The sequence below is a fragment of the Panicum virgatum genome, chromosome 2K (genome assembly GCF_016808335.1).
Source record: "Panicum virgatum strain AP13 chromosome 2K, P.virgatum_v5, whole genome shotgun sequence".
Lineage (NCBI taxonomy): Eukaryota > Viridiplantae > Streptophyta > Magnoliopsida > Poales > Poaceae > Panicum > Panicum virgatum.
Window position 1 is genome coordinate 53,630,062 of NC_053137.1, and position 19,923 is coordinate 53,649,984.

At 49.5% G+C, this 19,923-nt stretch overlaps 2 protein-coding genes across 2 annotated transcripts; both read right to left on the reverse strand.

Annotated features, from left to right (window-relative positions):
- Positions 1-1,467: 1,467 nt before the first annotated feature.
- Positions 1,468-3,670, reverse strand: LOC120695456 (putative HVA22-like protein g). The gene is made up of 5 exons (XM_039978701.1): positions 3,639-3,670; positions 3,445-3,543; positions 2,961-3,081; positions 2,650-2,864; positions 1,468-1,801 (listed from the first exon to the last, which is right to left on the reverse strand). Exons 1-5 carry the CDS (start codon positions 3,668-3,670, stop codon positions 1,468-1,470), a joined length of 801 nt encoding a protein of 266 aa, XP_039834635.1.
- Positions 3,671-4,687: 1,017 nt separating this feature from the next.
- LOC120685412 (endoglucanase 24-like) lies at positions 4,688-8,801 on the reverse strand. Its single transcript, XM_039967333.1, has 6 exons — positions 8,327-8,801; positions 7,430-7,713; positions 6,241-6,678; positions 5,958-6,105; positions 5,617-5,783; positions 4,688-5,458 (listed from the first exon to the last, which is right to left on the reverse strand). Exons 1-6 carry the CDS (start codon positions 8,784-8,786, stop codon positions 5,129-5,131), a joined length of 1,827 nt encoding a protein of 608 aa, XP_039823267.1. The 5' UTR covers positions 8,787-8,801; the 3' UTR covers positions 4,688-5,128.
- Positions 8,802-19,923: the final 11,122 nt, after the last annotated feature.

A 19,923-nucleotide genomic window follows, 5' to 3' on the forward strand; every position in this document is an offset into this window, starting at 1 on the left:
CTCCGGTCACTAGTCTACCATTCCGGACGCTGTGACAACACTGTGGGAACCTGCGATGCAGTGCAAGACGTGCTCGGCACTGCTCCAGCTACTATGCTGCCAACTCCCTATGCCTTTTTCGTACTTTCCCTTCCGCGGAACCCCCGAATGGCATGGGCACGACTCTCGGAAGCGACTCCGGCCTTGACCAGGACAAGACCCTGGCCTGCAGGACCTTCGGAACGCCGCCACGCCGCCCGCTGGAGTCGCCAGGACGCCGGCGCAATCCTCGCAAGACCAAGGACGAAGCCCAGGATGACTGCCACGCCCGGCGTCATACCCCATAGTGTACTACCCACAGTGCTCGACCACTGCACCCCCGCGATTCGGGGAAAAGACGACGACTTTCATGACCCCCTGTGCATGTACACCGTCCCTCCTTGTGTCTATAAAAGGAGGAGGCGGGCGTTCCCTTAGGGGGTCGGCCCATTTGGTAGGACACAACGCTTCGCATTACTAACAGAGCACACACGCTCCTCTGAACCCCTATATTGGCACTCGCCTCAATCAACTCCTCCTCTAGCGGAGATTTGGGAGCTTCTCTCCCTCTCTTGTCTCGCTTGTACCCCCTACTACAAGCACCCCTGGTGCAAGATAGTACAGTGCCCTCGCACACCCATTTGCTGGACGTACGACCCCACGGCCGGAACCAGGATAAACCCGTGTGTTACTGTATTGCCTATTGCATCAACATCTGGGACGAGAAACACGCAGCATCATCACTAGTTGGGTCCGGACCGCCGGATTAGGGCACCGACATCTTTCAGACCGGATCAAATTCAAATACGCCCAGAAAATATCCATACCATTTAGTTTCTTAAAGCGTTCTCCTATGATTGGCGACTAGTTTCTTAAAGCGTTCTCCTATGATTGGCGACGCCCGAGCCGAGGAAAGAAAGAGCAGAGACTAGAAGTCTTGGATGCGGCAGGGTCTCCGGCTCGCCGCCATGGGTTCACGGCAATTGTGGCGTGGAAGACTCCTCCAGCTCGCCGCCAGCCATGCGTTCATGGCAACTGTGTCTTGGAAGACTGCTCCTCCGGTCGTGCCAGCCACGGCAAAGTTTTGGTAACCACCAAGGGATCAGCGTCAGAGGAATCGCCGGCGTGAACCGCAGGGCACAGGTTTTCTTTTTTTTCGTGTGTGTGTTTGTGTGCAATTTGTCCCATGACATTGCCGTGGTTGGTAGCTTATGTAGGTTTTGATGTCATCGTTCGCAATAATACGGTCACATTGCCTCAATAATGTTGCTCATGTGTTCGTATTCCGTATATGAAATGATTATACTAGAGAGAGAGGGAGAGAGATGGTTAGCTTGCAACGATCGCCGACCGGCCGTCTCCGTGCGCCCCGGCAGGTGTCGCCGCCTGCCACGGAAGCGTGGCGTGCGCGTAGAGGGAGGGGGGAGCCGCCCATGCCGCACGCCACTGCTACAGAACGACACTGCTATAGAACGAGACCGGCCACGGCTCCAGCAGATTTTCAATTTCACACGCTCCGATCAGCGCGAGCGCGACGGCGACGTCGGCGTCCCGGCTGACCTTGGCCTCGCCGCCGTTCACACCTCTGCTGGCCTGCCGGTGGGTCGCGTCCTGGTCGTCCTCCCCGCCCTCGCACGCCGCCGTGCAAGACCGATCTGGTGTAGGGGGGCCAGCAAGCCGAGAACATGATCCAAATCCCAAGAGACTCAACACATGCCACTGCCGCGTGGGCGTGGCACTGTGCGAGGACGATGCGCGCTCGTGCTCGTGTGGGTTTCCAGATCTGCGGCCGCATGGACGCCATCTGAATGCACTGAATGTGTTGGACAGAGACGTCAACCCGATCGGCAGGTGACGGCGAAGGACGTCGGTTGACTTGTTTCATTATATTCATTCATTGTGGCAGAGGCCAGCGACAGTCCCGTGACTGGTTCTTGCCCGGTTGTTTTTCTTTTTCATCCTTTTCTCGGCGAGATTTTGTCAACATGAGTTTAGTTTAGTTTTATATTGGCGCAGTAAGCTTTCTGCTCCCCAGTTCTGCCTCTTTAAATCAGATGCTGATCAGACTAGTCAATTCTACAGCTACAGCGTACTAGTAGTAGTCATTGAATTGGTGTGATGCCAGAGGACGATTATGGGTAGACATCTCGTTTTTCAGTGATCAGTGACGGTAACAGGGCTGCTGAGGCGGTCAATACAGTGCGCGTCTCGTTCAGTTCCAGGCCGCTTTCGAGAGTTGACGGAGCCGTCGGATTCTCTGAGAGCGCACGGCAGGCGCCACCGCGACGACGCGTCGGTGTCGAGCAGCGATCGATGTTGTTCTCGCCCTCATGGACAACACCACCGGAGCCCAAGCTGTTCCTTAATTGCCAAGTGGCAGGTAAACGTCAACGGCGATCGTGATCGACCGGATGCTCATGCGCGTTCGCTCGCTCGGCGTACGTGAAGACTGGGCGGGCACCACGCTAGGAACAGTAGGCAGTCAATGCAGAGGCTCCAACCCAGCGACACTGGCTCGATTCAACCACGACTCCACAAGATTTCGAGTTCATGGGATGCAATAGTAGTCTGGATCGTAATGTACACTGATGACATGTGACAGGACGCCGCGGCAGCCGGCAGGGTCGTCACTGCACCTGCTGCCCGTCGGGGCTCAGCTGCAGCCGCGACGAAACGCGGCGGACGGCGTCGAGCAGGCCCGCCCGCCCGAGCGCCACGGCCGCCTGCAGGCGCGACGCCGTCGCGTCCGCGGCGCGGGCCCTCAGCTCCAGGAGGCCGCGGTCGATGTCCGCCTCGTGCGCCGCCAGGAACGGGCGGAGGAAGTCGCCGTAGACTCGCCCTGCGCCCTGCAGCCGCGCAGAAACGGTTTCAGACTTGCCCCGCGGCGAGGAACGGCTGCAGATGCAGTGCAGAAGAAAATTTGACTTTTGTACTTGACTTGCCGTTGTGCTTGGGTGCCAGAGGTACACGACGAGCGCGAGCTTCGCCTCGCCGTACATGGGCAGCCACGAGAGCGCGCAGTCGGCGAGCCTCTCGAGCGCCGTCAGGAACGCGAGCAGAATCCTGTACGGCGCCGACAATGGGCAGTTCGGAATTCAGATTCAGATTCTGCAGAAGAGTTAAAGCCCTGTTTAGTTGCATCCAAAATTCCAAAATTTTACAAGATTCTCCGTCACATCGAATTTTTTAACGCATGCATGAAGTATTAAATCTACACGAAATAAAAAATTAATTGCATAGTTTGCTTGTAAATCACGAGACGAATCTAATGAGCTTAATTAATCTATAACGGGACAATAATTACCAAATACAAACGAAAGTACTACAGTGTTTTACACCGTAAAATTTTTGCAACTAAACACGGCGTTAACATGGAGCACCACGTGATTTTGCAGATAAATCTGAATGCTCGATAGGTTTGCGTACCAGTACTGGCACCAGAATCGCAGCTGCTCCATCTGCGGCGTGTTCAGTTCCAGCGTCTTGTAGCAGTCGTACGCCGGGTAGGCGTAGCCTAGGACCAACCTGCATTCCAAAGCAAAGAAGTCAAGACCTAGAAGATTTGGATCGGGGCCCAAAGCGAGTTTGGAAAGGGAATGAATTTGCAGGACTGCATATACATTAGAAGTCTGGTGATGAATGATACCGCCATCTTCAGTAATTGGAAGCACGGGACTCCGCAGCAGACTGTTCAAAGATTTAGCGCGTTCAGACGCTGAACATTAGCATACGCGAACGAGGCAACGACTGGCAATCAATGAGAGATGCCTAGAAAGTAGAAACAAGCCAGATTCGCGACGAGGGAAAATGGAAACGATGAAACCTTGCGAAGAACACTTCCCACGAATTTTTGTTAGCGCAATCAATTACCGTGCGGAACTACTGAAAGGGAATCAAAGGAAAGGATGCAATTCAAACCGTGATTCCAAGAACTGGGATAAACGCAAACTGAAACCGAAAGAGTCGCTTCTTTCTTTGGAAGCGGTTGTATCGGCGCGGGATGCCAAGGAGTGGCAAGCCGAACCGCAACCGCCGCGTCCGTTCGCGCCGTCGGGGATTGGGCTCCCGGAAAACGGTTTCAGCGGAAGCGGAACGCGGCGTGGAAGAGAGCCCACGAACGCATGGCTTTGTGCTTGTTTGGTAATCGTGGTCGTGGCTCTTCGTCTTGAAAAACTCGGTTAAGAATTTTGCAGCGTACTGTATGATTTCTCCAGAATTAACGCTAGTTATCACATGCACATTTGTGTGAGATTTTACCTTATAAAGAAAAACCTGCAAAAGAAAAATGCCAAGGGAAAATTTGAGGTAGGAGGACCCATCTGGAATGGATTGAATACAGTACAAACAGCACTCAGACAGTCCCAAACTTTTTTTTTTCAAATTGAAGAATTTCATTGGATCTTTCGAAGAAAAAATGTGCTGCATGCAAAAAAAAGCTTTTCATTAGTTGGGCCCTAATCTTATTTTGCCACCAGCTTCTCACATCCTTCTTCCTTCGGGACACAAAAAGGAAGAAACTTCTCATTGCGCCTCACCATGGATCATACTACTTTTTCACCAGCAACCATAAAAACACATGCTAGCAATCATGCATTGGCAGGCCATTGCCACACATGCTTCTTCCCCTATTTTATGTACAAGAGTTTATTAGAATAAAGTGATCAAGCTGTAAAAACAGCACGAACAGGTGCCCTTCATCTACAACTGTGAATTCACATGCTCAACGCACATTTCAGTTGAGAGTGCAGAGGAGTTTACAACCATTCATAGTACAAACCTTGAAGAACCACCTCACCACCGAATAAACAAATGAAATCTGTCCTAGAAATACATTACTTGTAGTAACAACCTTAGAGGTACACCAGCAAACCAGATAGGAGCACACAGCAAAAAAACTGCAGGAGCAGTACCATCAATTATACAAACAGAAGAAATGTGGCACTAACTACTACTGCTAAGTGCTAACCATCCATCTAAACAACGGCAGACAAGCTTCTGTCACTAATCGTGAATTACCATCGGCCTCGCCAAAAAACTGCAATTTTACATGCATACATCCATGTCGATCAAAGCCATTGCCAAAACATATATATGAGAGGCCTCTAAGAGTCTAGGTGAATGACTGTGCTACAGAGGAAGTGGTGACCAGACCGGAAAGCAGACCGACAAGAGTGCCACTGTTGTAAGTGCTGGACTCTGTCTGTACAGCATTATCCCGAGAGTCGACGAAAGTGTCATTCTGGAATGGACCACCTACCAGGGCGCCCATTGCAACATTTGGGTTTGGATTGGGTGAATGGAGGTACTGAAATCCTTTGCAGCCTGTTTTTGCATCTGCGGGGATTGACGCTCCTCTGTGGTGTACTTGCTGTGGATAGTTGCTCCCATATCCAACAAGGTAGCTAAGCTTCATAGGGTTGTCTCCCAAGATGTAATTAGCCTGGATACAACAAGACAACATAAATTAGAAACTTACACTGTACCTTTCAATTTACCGTGTAGTTTGTAAAACATAGGAACCAACAAATGTCATATGCAACAACATGCCCATCTAGAATAGTAGAATCTTAGTATGTCTTAAGGTTTTGCATAGCACACCTGTGATGCAGCAAAATTGCGTATATCAGTAGGGCTGTAGTACTTTCCACTGCACTGCACTTCCGCTGTCCGTGTTGAGAGCATGTAGTCGCTGTAAACAAGAGCTAGAAATGCAGAATTCGTGGCATGCTGGAGAGAATTCCACCCGCTTATCCAGATCAACCCTCCTGCAAAAGATTACAGATATGATGAAACTGCACACATACTCTACAGATTCTGTTTTTGACAAAAACCATAGAATCCTCCAGTGTCTTTTTAAAGGGGAACTTTAAGATCACAGCAAGGCAAGTGTCCTCGTTGTTAGCCTGGTAATATCAAAGATCAGAGGCACTACAATGTACCTCCAGTTCTGCTAGCAGTGGCTTGCGGGGAATCTGGAATCAGACCACAAATGACAGCTTCTGCAGTATCTCTATACGATTTTAACCCCTCATTTTCAGCATTAGATATCTGTTTGGAGCCAAAGAAATTTAATCTAGACAGAAGGACCTGCACAGAATAGACAATCGGAACTTTAAGCTCTTGTACTTGAATTCAGAAGAGGATTATAAAGATATGAAAGGAAGATCAGATAAGCAACTCGGATCCTGAAATGTAAATTCACTCAGTATAGCCCACACAAACCTGTGTGCCTGGATTTTTGTCATCCCAACTGAACCATGTTGGCCTTCCCCACTCAGCATAAGTTTTTCCATTCTGCACAGTTACATAACTGAGATATGTCTGGTCTCCTGTGGAATGATAGAGCCAACTTGCTGCCCATAGAAGTTCATCAACATAACCAGTGGAATTATAGAAGTCTTGGAGCTTTGGATAGGTTTCACTTGAGAGGCCTCTATAAGTATCAGCAAAAGTAAATAGCTTCTGGGCATGTTGAAGAAGCACATCAGAATACGTAGTATCACTGGATTTGAAGACCATTGAAGCTGCTGCCATAGCAGCTGCTGCCTCAGCAGCAACATCTGATCCAGGAGACTTCTTGTTAATCTGTGTGAGTGGTCTTTTCTCAGTCATTGTTTCCGGCCTTTCCCAGCAATTGTGGTCCAGATCAGGATCACCAACCTAGTAACAATCCTCTAAAAATTAGTTAACATGGTTAAACAAAATGAAAATGGTGTCTGTTGCATTGCAATATTGCTGAACCCGACCTTACCCACCCAAATTATAGTTTCTCAGAATACTCCAACAAACAAATAGGATATATATACACCAGTGCATACATGACAATTTTATTGGGAATAGTATTATATATTATGACATTCACACCTTACATGTTAAATCCGAACACACATTGCAAATGCATGCACCCGTTGCACCCTCCCTCAAGGGTCTACAACTTACATGCTCCAGCTTCACCCAACTCCTGATATAGGACCATAGGACTGCCACCCCACGTACAAGTCATCGATTTTCCTTAGGCTATCAGACGAAATAGAAGGAAATGGGACAATGGACCTGCCCCTGTCCCAACCATAGCCAAGGATCACAACAAACGTGTCAGTTTAAGCATACAAAGCAGACAACGAAGTACCTACCAACTATTAGGTGTCCGGATCATGACATCTGACCTGGGTTCTTGCTTCCTAACCAAACAAACTTTTGCCTTAACTGAAACTGAATGCCATCAGGCCCCAATATACCCACCCATAAGGCCATAATTCAAGAAAATGGCATGCCCATACTATTGAAGAACCATCAGGATGCAGGACAGGATGGGATCAATTTTTAATTAAATATAAATATAGCTCGTATTCGTAATGCATATGCTTAAAGGACATCCAAGTGATTTAAACAAATACTAAGCAACTCTAACCTGAATATATAACACATTGTCAGACGGATGTGCAGCGATAAGGAAATCTGTAATCCACTTGAGTGCATCGAGTGCTGGGTCCAGTTGCTTCGCCGCGCTCATCTGATCCCCATACTCCAGAACCGACCAGGCAAGCACAGTCGCAGTGAATGCCATTGGGAAGGTGAACTTTATATGATCCCCAGCATCATACATTCCCTTGGAAAGATCCAGCCCCGCTTCCTTCCCATCAGTAAGTGCCGAGTCCCCCCGCCACGGGATCTGGTTGTTCTCCAGCTTCCCCGCTGCACAGAAACAAAAGAAAGGACCAGGTTCAGTTAAATCGGTAGCAAAGTGTTACAAAAAATATTGCTCATTCAACATTCGAGGGACGCAATTAGACATTGGAGCCCCCAAGGCACCAAATCTATAGCAAAATCAGCAAACACATAAATCAAAGCAGCCAATTTGGCAGCCGGAGGGTTGAAAATTCGAGTGAGATTTGGGAGGCCACACTGTCCACCAACTCCAAGACAGCTCAAGAAAGAAGCAAATCCTACGGCCGCGGCATTTGGTGAAGCAATTCCAATTCAAAGAGTCGAAACCATTATGAAAAGGTAACCGGAATTGGTCCACGACTAAGAAAGAGTAAAGACATCCCTACTGGGACTTCATTGGCAGAATTCCAGAAATGGAGTCTACGAAACACCAAAATCAGTCAATGGCCAGTCTTGCCACCTCCAAACGTGGAGAAGCCACATCTACACACGCAAAAGGAGCTTCCTCAGAGGCGGCAAGGCCTCCGGCGCCAGGCGCCAGAAAGGCGTCGCGGCCTTTGAAAGCGGAAGCCACCGAATCGCGAAAGCATTGCATTGGCTAAACTAAATGGCTAGTTAGCAGTCGAGCTAAGCTACTCACACTTCTGGACCTGGAAGAACTGGAGCGCGACCCCGAGCGCGTCGCCGTACTTGGAGTCGATGGCCCCCGGCGGCCCCGGCACGGGGAGCGGCTTCTTGTGGTGCCCCTTCCCCCCGGGCTTGCGCTTCATGATGGCGAACATCGCCGCCGTGGCCACCAGCGCCGCAATCAGCGCCACGATCAGCCACCCGCAGCACCCGCGCGTGTACTTGGACCCCATCCCCCGCCGCCTCCTATCGCATTCGCCGGGCCGGCCGCCTCCACGAGTGCCGGGGGCAGGTCGAGACCTCCCGCCGCCGCCGCCTTGTCTCGGCAGCCGGGCGTCGCGGCGGATGCGCTCGCGGCTCCGCTCGTCGGCTGGCCGGGTTGGTTGGTGGCCGCGGTGTGCAGACCCGGGGAGGAGGCCGGAGTAATAAGGAATTGTTGGGTGCACGGTCGCGGAGGAGGGAGAGGGAAGCATTGGGGTCACTGTCCGTGGGCCCGCGTGGGCATGATTGGCGCGGTGGGCCAGCACCGGCAGTGAGCGGAGCGGGTGTGGGGCGAGGTGGGTGTGGCGAGCGGTGAGGCGTCGGGCACCGACAGGAGAGCGGCCGCTGCGCTTCGGCCGGGGAGGAGGGATCCTCTGTGCTGCACTGCCTGGCTGGCTGCTGCGCTGCGAGTGACTGACCGCGGGCAGGGCACGGTCGCGTACTCGCGTTGGCCTTTCGGCGCGCGCGCAGCCGCGCACCGCGGCACCGTGCACCACCGCAGCCGGGGACCCGTGCGTTGCGTTGCACGGCGAGGAGCAGCAGGAGCGTCCTGGAGCTGGGGCAGCTGGCTGGCTGGCAGGCGCGCGCTGCCCTGTCCTGTTTCGCCGTAGCCTTTCACGCGCAGCAAACAACAGCGACCGGCTATCGCGAGCACAACCGCAACCGTACTGCGAGCTGCCGCGGCCGCATCAGTCGAGCGCGAAATGCTAATGGCCTGACCTGATCTGATCGTGCTGTCTGAACTTCATCAAGAAAAGTAGAAAGGCTAATGGCCTGCCACATGTTCGTAGGATCGTACCGTCATCCAGAAGATTTCGCATCGTCGCATGTTCCGAGTTCTCTTCTCTGGGACGCTAGAAATAGTATCATCGCCAGATGTGGCGGTGTGATTATCCTGACGGCACCGTCGGCGGCAACTAGACGATAAACGAGATCTCAGATCGTCATTCCACCGGAGATGATCCTCTGGCCCGTCGCACGGCAGGAGTCGCCGTCGCCAGTTCAGCTCCGCGCTAACCGTGGCGGATGGATTGGACCGCGGACGAGGGTTACAGGCTTACAGCCCATCGATCCCTGCGATCACACGCCACGACACAATTATGCTCCAGCAATCATGTGGGGCCGCGCCTTCCCCACGGGACTGCATGTGGCCTTGGATCAGAACGATCGATCCCAAGTAGGGTCCCAACCAACTCCCAAGGATAGGAATTTGAGGATGCGTCCCTAGGTGGAATATCTTTATGCGCAATTCGAATCCCTTCTAAAATGCTCGTTCAGCGTCATGGGGAAAAAACATTTCAGCAGTGCTCGGTTAACAGGGCAGCAAAGCAGACTAGCAGAGTGCTACTGTTTTTGCAGCTGACTTGCGTATGGCTAAGCATTTATTGCTTACTATATGCTTTCTTAGGTCCGGTTTAGTTTCCACCCATAAACTCCAAAAAAAAAATCATATCGAATATTTCGACACATACATGGAATACTAAATGAAGTCTATTTATAAAAAAAATTTGCATAGATGGGCTGTAAATCACGAGACGAATCTAATGAGCCTACTTAATCCATAATTTGCAACAGTGATGCTACAGTAACCATCAGCTAAATATTAATTAATCATGGATTAATTAGCATCATTAGATTCGTCTCGCGATTTACAACCCATATGTGCAAAAAGTTTTGTAAATAGACTTCATTTAGTACTTCAAATTAGTAAGATTTCATCGCAATTTTTTTTTGCAAAACATCTAAACACAGCCTTACTACATTGGTCCTGTTTGGTTCCCTACGTGAGGGAGTACTAGGAAACTTTGACCGCTAATTACGGTGCTAAATAAAACCAGTTTAGAAAACAAACTCCAGAACCCTGCGCTAGGAACCTTGAAGAATCTAATGAAGCTTTTGACCATGTGATTAGAGGATGGTTATTGTAGTATCACTGTAGTTAATTATCAATTAATTATTGTCATTAGATTCGCCGCGAAAAGTTATACTCATTTCTAAAAAGATTTTGCAAATAGACTTTATTTAGCACTTCATGCATGCGAGATTTTTTTCTTGACTTGTGTACTCTAGGAAAACCAAAAAAGACCATTGTGGGTGCCCTCATAGCCATCGTGGCGACGGCAGATGCTGGCGACTGCAGATGTCTGAACACACTAGAGCTAGCTGACTCGCCCGTGGAGCTTTGCAAAACAAATCCAGCATTTTCGTGCTCTGAAACGCTTAAGGCCAAGAATTAGTAGTTCCGATCGACGCATTCAGTCAGCCCAAGAGCTAACGCTATTGGTCGGAGACTAGCTAGAGGAATCTTGAGGCAATGCGGGAGCAACTGCTATCTGCATGGACACTTGGCCAACAGCTCTTGTTTCCTGACGCTTCCCACTCGTAATGGATCTCACCGCACCGCCGCCTCCTCACAGCTACTCGCTATGCTTTTCTCATCCGTCTCCTAGTATGCTCCTACCAAACTGGTAGTAGGTATATATATCACCTCTGTCTGTGTAGCCGCTGTGACGGTGGGTATTTGTATTTGGTGGGTTCGTGCACTTGCATTTAGTGCTTGTCAATATGAGTGTTTATCCGATCTCTTGCAGGGGATCGGAAGTCTCAACATTCATGAGCAGTTATCAAGCTTGCTATGCCGTGGTTCTTCAATAAAATTGGAAATGATGGCTGCAACACACGTTCTATGTGGTGGTATGGTCTCGTGTACATCTCCGGATCTCTCCCGTGCATTGTGTGATCCAATCATCTTATTATTCAGTCAGCTACAGGCTCAAAATGTAATGCAAAATAAGCATGTAAATAAGACATGAAAAATATTAAGCTATACAATCCCATCTTATTATTGGTGCTGACTGAACAAAAAAAAGTACACATTATGTACAACAAAGTCTAAGAAAAATAATAAAAATATATGTACAAATGATATTACAAGTTGTGTTAGTAAAGCTAGAAACTAAGTAAATTCACCAAATAAGGTTATGAATACATTCTGGTGATCAACAAAATCTAGCATGTTAGAGATATTGATAAAGCTAAGTGTTCTAATTGTATGTACCAAGATTTTTCTCAAGCATAATCGATTTATTAACTTAGAAATACACTAGCACATGGATAAATTGATTTACATATCAAACAATGGTATGTGGATATGAAACATTTACTGAAGCTAAGAGCAAATTAGTCTACTATAAATTTTACAAGAGTTTTAAATTCACAGAAATATTACAACACAATAAAAATACACTTTTCGTGTTCTAATTTTTGGCAAAGGAAAATCAGAAATTTAACCGGATATAATATTTTTTCCTTTGTAGTTCTATTCTTAACAGAACTAACAAAACTGAGTTTACATTTTTAGCATTTTGGTATGGTTTTATATGCAACAATGTCAATTATTATCCTTCTAAAATAAATAATGACGTGAATTATGGCTGAATGCATGTGTAAAAAAAATAAAGTGTGTGCCAAAGGAAAGAAATATGTGGGTACAAGGGGTGGGCAGATGAAGTGCTTGGTATAAAAAGTATTAGAATTTTGGTGGAAATATTTTTCTTCTATTAATTTCGTGGGTCTACACTACACCCACTTTCGTCAAACCTTTGGCCTGACAAGTGAGACCTCCGTGAGGGTGTTGTCGGCCTAATCTTGGTGAGAAAGAGTTTCAATTATTTCAACTTTTATAGTATAGATTAATCAATGTACAAGAAATTCAATAAACCGAGATAAATCCTAACCAAACATTTTCTACCGACCCTTCTACCCCGATACCCATCTTGTCACTGACAACCCGGGGCCTGCCATCAACAAGACCTGGTGGACCAGTCAAGGCCAACCATGGTCGGACCTTGACGGGTCGTTCTTGGCGACGGCGAGGCCAACCGATAGCGGGGTTCGGAGTGGAGGTGTGGATGCCGGCGATTTGGTTTTGGTGGTCGGAGTAACTTGGATTTGGCTAGAGAAGCTCCGGCGGTCAGGCTATTTAGATACAAAGTAGTCATGTTTGACCAAAAAAATTTTAAATGTTTGTATATAACTGACTCAAATGGTCACTACCAAAGTTGCAGCCCCAACGTGCTCTAAAACTTCTATTAGAGCCATTAGGTCCAAATCTTCACGGTTTAAATTGAAAATATTGAAAAGATCAGGCCCAACACGGTCCAAATCTTCAGGGTCAGGCGAAAATATTGGATAGGTTAGTAGAAGGATTTGGAGAAACAAAATCGAAAAGTTGTGGCTACAAGCTGTTAGATAGTAGATAGACTTTAACCAAAATTCAAATATGGCTGAAACAGGGATTTGACCAAGATTTTGAACTATTAAATCAAGTTTAAACATGACAAGATCATATGCATATTAAAGCACATACATTGGACTATCAATTGTTGTTGACAAAATTTCAAGTGTTTAGCGAAAATATATTTTAATTTGTTTCTCAAAGTAGATACTTTTGAAAATTCCAACACTTCAGTTTTCATGTGAGGGATGTCTAAACTAAAGATTTGTAAGATGCAAAATATCTCATTCTAGAGAATTTTTTATTGCCACGAAGCATGACAACTCTCCCCTCTCTTTCGTAAATAATTCAAAGTTGTACATGTGTTGCAAAAGGATTGTTTATCCGTCTCTCCTCCTGCCCACTACTGTACGTGCTGCCTAAGAGTTTTTTTTTTTTGCAGAGATCGTACACTCTTAACGTGAATGCAACTGACCCAAATGCGCTCGTACTCGGATGGTCGTGGTCCTAGCACAAGAAACAGAACCTACATTCGGTAAGAGGTCATATGAAGTCTTAATTCTCTGCCCCACTGCGTGCTGCGGATCTCGCGCTACCCATGTCGATGTTCTCTTTCGCCGTGCATGCCACACCCACATGTACACCATCCATTACTCCCTGGAGAACTCGACGGTTCCATTCTTCTCCCAACTCACACCCACCAGTTTACGGCAAAAAGGCATGACGGCGGATACTAACTTCTTGGGATGAGGTCCCCATGCAGCCCCGCCCCCTGCTGAGGATCAGGCGTGTCCACCGAGGATTGTGACAATGCATTAGTCTGCATCATCCTGTGCGGGCTCGGGCCTGGGACTCGGCACCAGCTGGTGGTCGTTTCTTCCCCCACCTCCAGTTCCCTCCATCTCTCAATGGGCAATGGCTAACTCTCGTCGCACTAGTTCCTGCTAGTCTGCCTGCTCTTGCTTGTGGCTGCCAATAGATGATGCAGATTGGTGTGTAAGCAGCTGCAGTACCGCAGTGAACTGAAATGGGGGTGCATGATACAGACAATATGGTTGGTCCGGTGTTAAATAGGAGTAGCCTGTGCGGGTGAATTAGTAGAGCTTGCACAGGAGATCCTCCGCATTTATTTACTTGATCTGGTCATCTCCTGCCGGCCCGGTGCAAATGAACCAGCATAGACCAGTTTGCAAGGAACTGAATGAATGCAACCACTGCTTAAGAAAAACAAGCGTATAACAGTGCAGCGTCAGACAAGATTAGCGCGTGCCTGATGTGGGCAGAATTTAGATGCCGTGTGAGTTTTGTGATAAGACAAAAGGAAAAGAAATATCAGGTGCAGCTACCGTTCCGCGATAATAAAAGGTAGCATGAATTTCATTGACGCTTTGTTAAGCATAGTTCTAAACATCACAAAGTTGCGTGGAAACCGTGTAGTTACACACAGTTTAGGAACAAAAAACATGTCGGAGTTCATCCTAAAATGTGTGTCTCACTGATATCACACTAGACTCAGGTGCATGTGCGTCCAATCAATCAATTAGATATGCATCGAAGCCTTGCCGTTCTTCGCATGGCTGGTAGCCAAGAACATCCCATTTTTGAATTTTGACTGCAGTCAACCAGAAAAAAAATGCCGAAGCAACTATCACTTTCTGTCAGGTGTCAGCTGTGCTCCAGCACCCCAGAATCCGCTCATCACCTGCTCACCAAATGTTCCTACGCCAAGGAGGTCCTCCTTTGGCGCGACTTCCAGAAAGCAAAGTTGCGACCGTGGGTCGTATCTTCCCCGACGCCTCTCGTTCCCTCCACCGTCCATATGCCTCCTTCTCACCGTACCCCACTCCTAAATTAGGATGGTAAATGACCCAATATTTTGAACTAGAAAATTGAAGGATCGGATTCTAAAAGAGCCGGATTTTAATCTTATATAATTTTAAATTAAAAAATTTAAGAATCTTGTTGGGCTGTGAAGATACCACTAGAACCATGACCCACTACCATCCCTACTCCCAAATGGCCAAATCAATCCTTCTTTTTCCTTTAGTCTCAGCATTCGCCACCCCCTTCTCAAAGCGTGTAAAATGGCAAGTTAAAAGAGGGTGGGGAACTGTTGCCTGTATATCATATATGTCTTTGATGGTTGGCACTGGCTGGGTTTGAATGAACTCAACCACCGCCAGGTTTACTTGCTAGCCCTGACAATGCTACTGTCTGGTGGCAAAACATGAAACATAGCTGCATGCCTGTATCAGTGGCTACAGGTCCATCGCACCACATCGACACGATCTTTTCATTTATTTGGAGTTGTACATTACATAAGTTGGATTACGGACGGAGCAGCAACATTGTGTCCGCTCTTGGGGAATATACAGGGTCTCAGCACACGAAGTGTGAACAACAATTCTAAAACAAAGAGTCCCATACTTCTCCAAACAAAAAGGGTCCATCTCTAATTCCAAAGTAACTGCTACTGTCCAAGCTAGTTTGTGCAGGAGTAAAATTTAACAATCTTGCTATAGGCCCTGCTATAGGCTTCCATCCTGTGCAGAAGTAAAATTTAAAAGTTAAAGAGGGAAACTAGTTAAAGCGATGTGGTCCCTTCTATCGTGTTGATCCGTTTTATAAACCCGTGCAAAAATAAAGTAGAAGCCATATGAAATTAGTTTTTGAGCTTCACCAGCTCAAAAACTAGTTCAGTTTCCATGCGCCTGAACCGAACACCTTTGGCAGTGACACAGGCAGCGTACAAGGGTTTCAGGGATGCTACAGCCGGGCGTATAGTTGTCCATGCAGCCCGCAGCCCGACAGCCCGTCCGAAAGCTCGGTTTTTTGGCCCGGCCTGCATCGTGCCCGGGTTGGCACGGCCCGGCAAGGCGTGCCGGGTATGGGCCGCCAGCCCAGCACGCCGGGCGGCCCGGCCCGGCACGAGGGAAACAGGCCGGCCTGTTGGCGGCCCGCAACCCCGGCCCATCAAGCACCACATCCCTCCCTCTGCCTCCCCCCTCCTCTCCTCCGTCATTCTCCACGACTCCACCCCAGCGCCTCGCCGCCTCCGAACGTCTCCTCCCTCCACTCCACCTCCGACGCCTCCCTCCCTTCACCCTCTCCTCCAGGCTCCACCTCCGAGGCTCCGACGCCGGCACGTCACTCCGCGCCTCAGCCGCTCGCGGCTCGCCCGCTCCGGCGCTCCCTCCCCAGCTGACCGGCTCCCGCTCCACCACCTAACCAAGCTGCCACCTCCCTCCATCCTCCCTCCGTCTCCGCGCATCCGCAGGCCACGGCATCGCCCCCTCTCTTTGGTGGAGCAGCAGATCCGGCCGGGAGAGCAGCAGATCCGCGGCGGCAAGCGAGGCTGGGGGCCTAGGGCGGACGGCGCGTCGGCGGCTGGCGGGTGCGGAGGGTAGGAGCAAACGGCGGCCAGCGGGCGCGGCTGTGGGGGAAGGCGCAGTAGCCAGCAAGCGGGTCGCCGTGGCAGTGGCGGAATGGGGCGTGCTTTTTGGGCCGGACCGGCACGAAATGGGCCCGTGGGCTCGTGCCTGGGCCGTCGGTGCAGCCCGTGGGCTAGCACGGCATGGCCCGCTAAGGAGTTGGGCCGGGTCAGGCACGGCCCGGAGATGACCGGGCCAGGCCGGGCCCGGGCACGGGCCGGGCCGGGCGGCCCGAATGGACATCTATAGCCGGGCTTCAAGAAAAGGCTGCTTCGGAGGCCTTCAGCTCTCCTTCCGGAAGTCCAAGTTGCGCCCGACGCCTCCCGTTCCCTCCCAGTCCAATCATCCACATCCATAGCTTACTCTCATCACACGCCCCCACATCATTGTCGATAGCTTACTCTCATCACAACCCCCACATCATTGTTGACCTTTTTCTTTCAGCATTGGCTGATCTCCTCTCGAGTGTGTCGAATGGCGAAGGGTAGGGAATGTGACGGAACCGCCAAATTAAAACTCTAATTAAGCATAATGGTCGTCATTTGAACAAATCGGGCGCATTAGCTTAACGGCTTAATTTGGCGATCCTTTCTCAACCCACGGCCCGATCGAAACAACACCGGTAGTCCCCCGCGAAGGAGGGCGCAGATGGTACAAGCACAATATAATACTTAAAAATACATACACTATATGAGTACAAAACATTAGGTTTTACAACCCGAGTTCAAATATACACATAATTTACAAGAGTTGCATAATTTACAAACTTTACAACCGATGTACTAAAATTCGAATAGACTAGATCCTACAACTACACTAGCCTTCAAAAGCCCTGACTAACCATGACCGGTCAGACCGGTTCATCCAACCGGTTGGACCGGTCGGCGCTACCCTGCCGACACCACCGGTCAGACCGGTCTGCGCAAAACAGAAAGGCTGAACACTCTGCCCTCAAGTGTACAACCCGACAATTCCCTAACCTAAGGGTCTCGCTCCTCCACCTTCCACCCGTCTGCATCCTGGCAGATGAACTTAACACAACAGGGGCAGAAGTCAATGTCGGGGTGTCCTGAAATAATTGTGGCAACAAACTCTGAGTATACTAATACTCAGTAAGTCTTACCCGTCTATTGGGTATACTTAGCCCACATATTCTAGACATGCAAGCTTTTTTGGCTAGTGGTTGGTTTTGCGGAAAAAAAGCAATTACAGGTGAGTCCTTATTTTTCTATGTTTTAGCTTCAATATAAAGTAATCAATTTACTAATCCTCTATGATTTGCAAATCTACAACAATCATGGTGAACAATTCAATAATTAGATAATATCAGCCTGCATCTCATATCTTTTAATTCATTTCCTTGCTACGATGTGACCAAGAGATCAAGGCTCCCATGACCGCGAGACACGACGGATCGATCCGATTTAACCTTGCAAGGTGGACCTAACCAACACGGCATACAAAAGCCCCGTCGGACCCCACGCACCAACCTTTCCCCTCCCCGCCTCGAACTACAAGAACCAGCCCAACGACATATGGTCAGCCGAGCTCAACGTGAGACCACCAAAAGTAAACATATGCATCCCAATTCTCCACGACTACTCGACTCGCCCCAGGAGTTGGGTGCGGGTTCCTGTATCTTTCGAAGCAAAGCAGTACTCAGCTTACCGGTTTCGACTGCCTCCTTGAAGCGCCCCGACCCGAAGATCAAGGCTAAACCATGTATTAATTACCGAATAAAGTCTCCGGCATAATACATGTTACATCAAGTGGAGTCCAGAGTCATATAGAGCTTTATTCAACACGTACACAAGGAGTGAAGTGACAACACAATGCTACACAGAACAACCATAGGATAACGACTAGCATGGCGGCATAGAGGACTAGCTCTTCATCCATCACGGCTCCACTCGATTAGCTTGGGTGCGGACACGATCTACTCGTAGTCTTCTGGCACAAAATCAGGATCCTCTGGAGAAAAATCAACAGGGGTGAGTACAAAAGTACTCAGCAAGCTCCACCTCGCCCTACGGGAGGGGAAATGACATGCACGACGCACATTGAGCACAATGCATTAGCAATGCAACTAATGGTATGCAACTCTTCCCGACACAACCCACAGTAGGTAGCTCACTAGTTGTCAGGACCACACCGTAGCATGTCCATACCGTGGACACGGACCATTCGAATGGATTATACACTCTGCAGAGGTCGTACACTGTACCCACACGTTCGACTGCCCGAACGGACAACCGACATAGCCGACACCCAGCCGTGGTCACGCCCCAGCCCGGCCGCACAAACCCTCGGGCCCTGACCCCAATGGTCTATACCCGTAAACCATCCCTGCGACCATCAGGCTAACCAGTGGGATTAGGCTAAGTCCGGCCCATACCGGAACCTGTGGTCGTACTAAAGTAAGATAGGTGAGATGTTAAAACAACTCGGTCCTTATGGTTCACCAGGGCAGCAATCATCCCTCAACATGTCAACTCAAGCCTACCACCACGGTAGCACTCACCCGCCAATCTACCACCACGGTAGCACCGGCTCCAGCACACCCAGCTGCCCTGGTCTCAGCCAGATCCCTTCGTATCCTATTCTCAGCTCTGGATATGCATGACTACTCAGATGCATGCATGAGCACACTCAATCACTCAAGTACTGGTATATGTAATCGATCCTAGACCCAGGCTACAGCTTAACGTCCTCACATGGATGCAACCGCTCACGTAGGGGTCGATGAAACTTGCCTTCGCTTGCGTACGCGTCGGCGGCGGCGGCTTCCTGCTCGTGGTATGGGTCTTCTGGCTCCTTGGCAGGCTCCTCCTCGGTCACTCCGTGATCTACGGGCGAAAACGGCACAACCGGCAAACAAACACAAGCAAGCAATAAAATAAGCTCAAATGGAGATGAAAATAGGAGGAATAGATAGTATATGATTTGAGTAGAGTTAAGGAAAAAGAGTTACGTGAAAAGGAGTTGATATCAAGGAGATATTGAGTTTACAGTATTGATTGGTAGAATGATTTGGATTAAGTGCTCACGGCCTGGTGGGTGTTTTGGGCCTCTATTAGTGTTGTGGAGTTAATGGTTGGGGAGCTACCTGCCATCTCACCTTGGCGTGGAACAGCTCGAGGAAGAGGGCCAACTGTTGGAGCTTCGTCTCGTGAGTGAGCTGGGCTCGGGAGGAGTGGTTCAACTAGCAGAGCGAAGCGGCTCGGTGTGCTTGGGCTGGTGACGGGGCTCGTCACGGCCTTGCTCCTTTTATAGGCGAGGAGAGCAGCAGCGGCGTCGCGCAGGGACGGGCGACGGCGTGGGCTGCGGCAGCTCGTCATCAACACGAATAGTGACAGCACTGAAGGCGCGAGCGCCGAGGCGGCAAAGCCGGCGAGGACGCTGCAGCGGTGTGGGCGAGGTGGGGACGCGGGAGTGGGCGGCACGGCGTGATGCAGGCGGCAGTGCGCGGTCCCGTCGTGGGGCCGGCGTGTCGCGCGTGTCGCGAGCGGAAAAATCTCGGCCGGCACTGTGCGTGGCGATCCCGATTTATGGCGAGGTGGGTGCTGCCATGACGGGTCATTTCAAGGTCAATGGTGTGGGTACTCTGTGGCTTCCAGGGAATGATGAAGTTATGGCAAAGGAGGTAGGCGCTGTCATGATTGTCTGGGAATTATGACATGG

Bases quoted from the DNA above. Each gene is read 5' to 3' on its own strand.
- LOC120695456 (XM_039978701.1), bottom strand. From the start codon at position 3,670: ATGGCGGTATCATTCATCACCAGACTTCTAAT. The intron at 3,544-3,638 runs GTATATGCAGTC...TTTGGAATGCAG, and splicing joins TTCATCACCAGACTTCTAAT to GTTGGTCCTAGGCTACGCCT. The intron at 1,802-2,649 runs GTGACGACCCTG...ATGCGGCCGCAG, and splicing joins CCCGACGGGCAGCAGGTGCA to ATCTGGAAACCCACACGAGC.
- LOC120685412 (XM_039967333.1), bottom strand. From the start codon at position 8,786: ATGCTTCCCTCTCCCTCCTCCGCGACCGTGCACCCAACAATTCCTTAT. The intron at 7,714-8,326 runs GTGAGTAGCTTA...GTTTCTGTGCAG, and splicing joins GTTCTTCCAGGTCCAGAAGT to CGGGGAAGCTGGAGAACAAC. The intron at 6,679-7,429 runs GTTAGAGTTGCT...GATTGTTACTAG, and splicing joins ACAATGTGTTATATATTCAG to GTTGGTGATCCTGATCTGGA.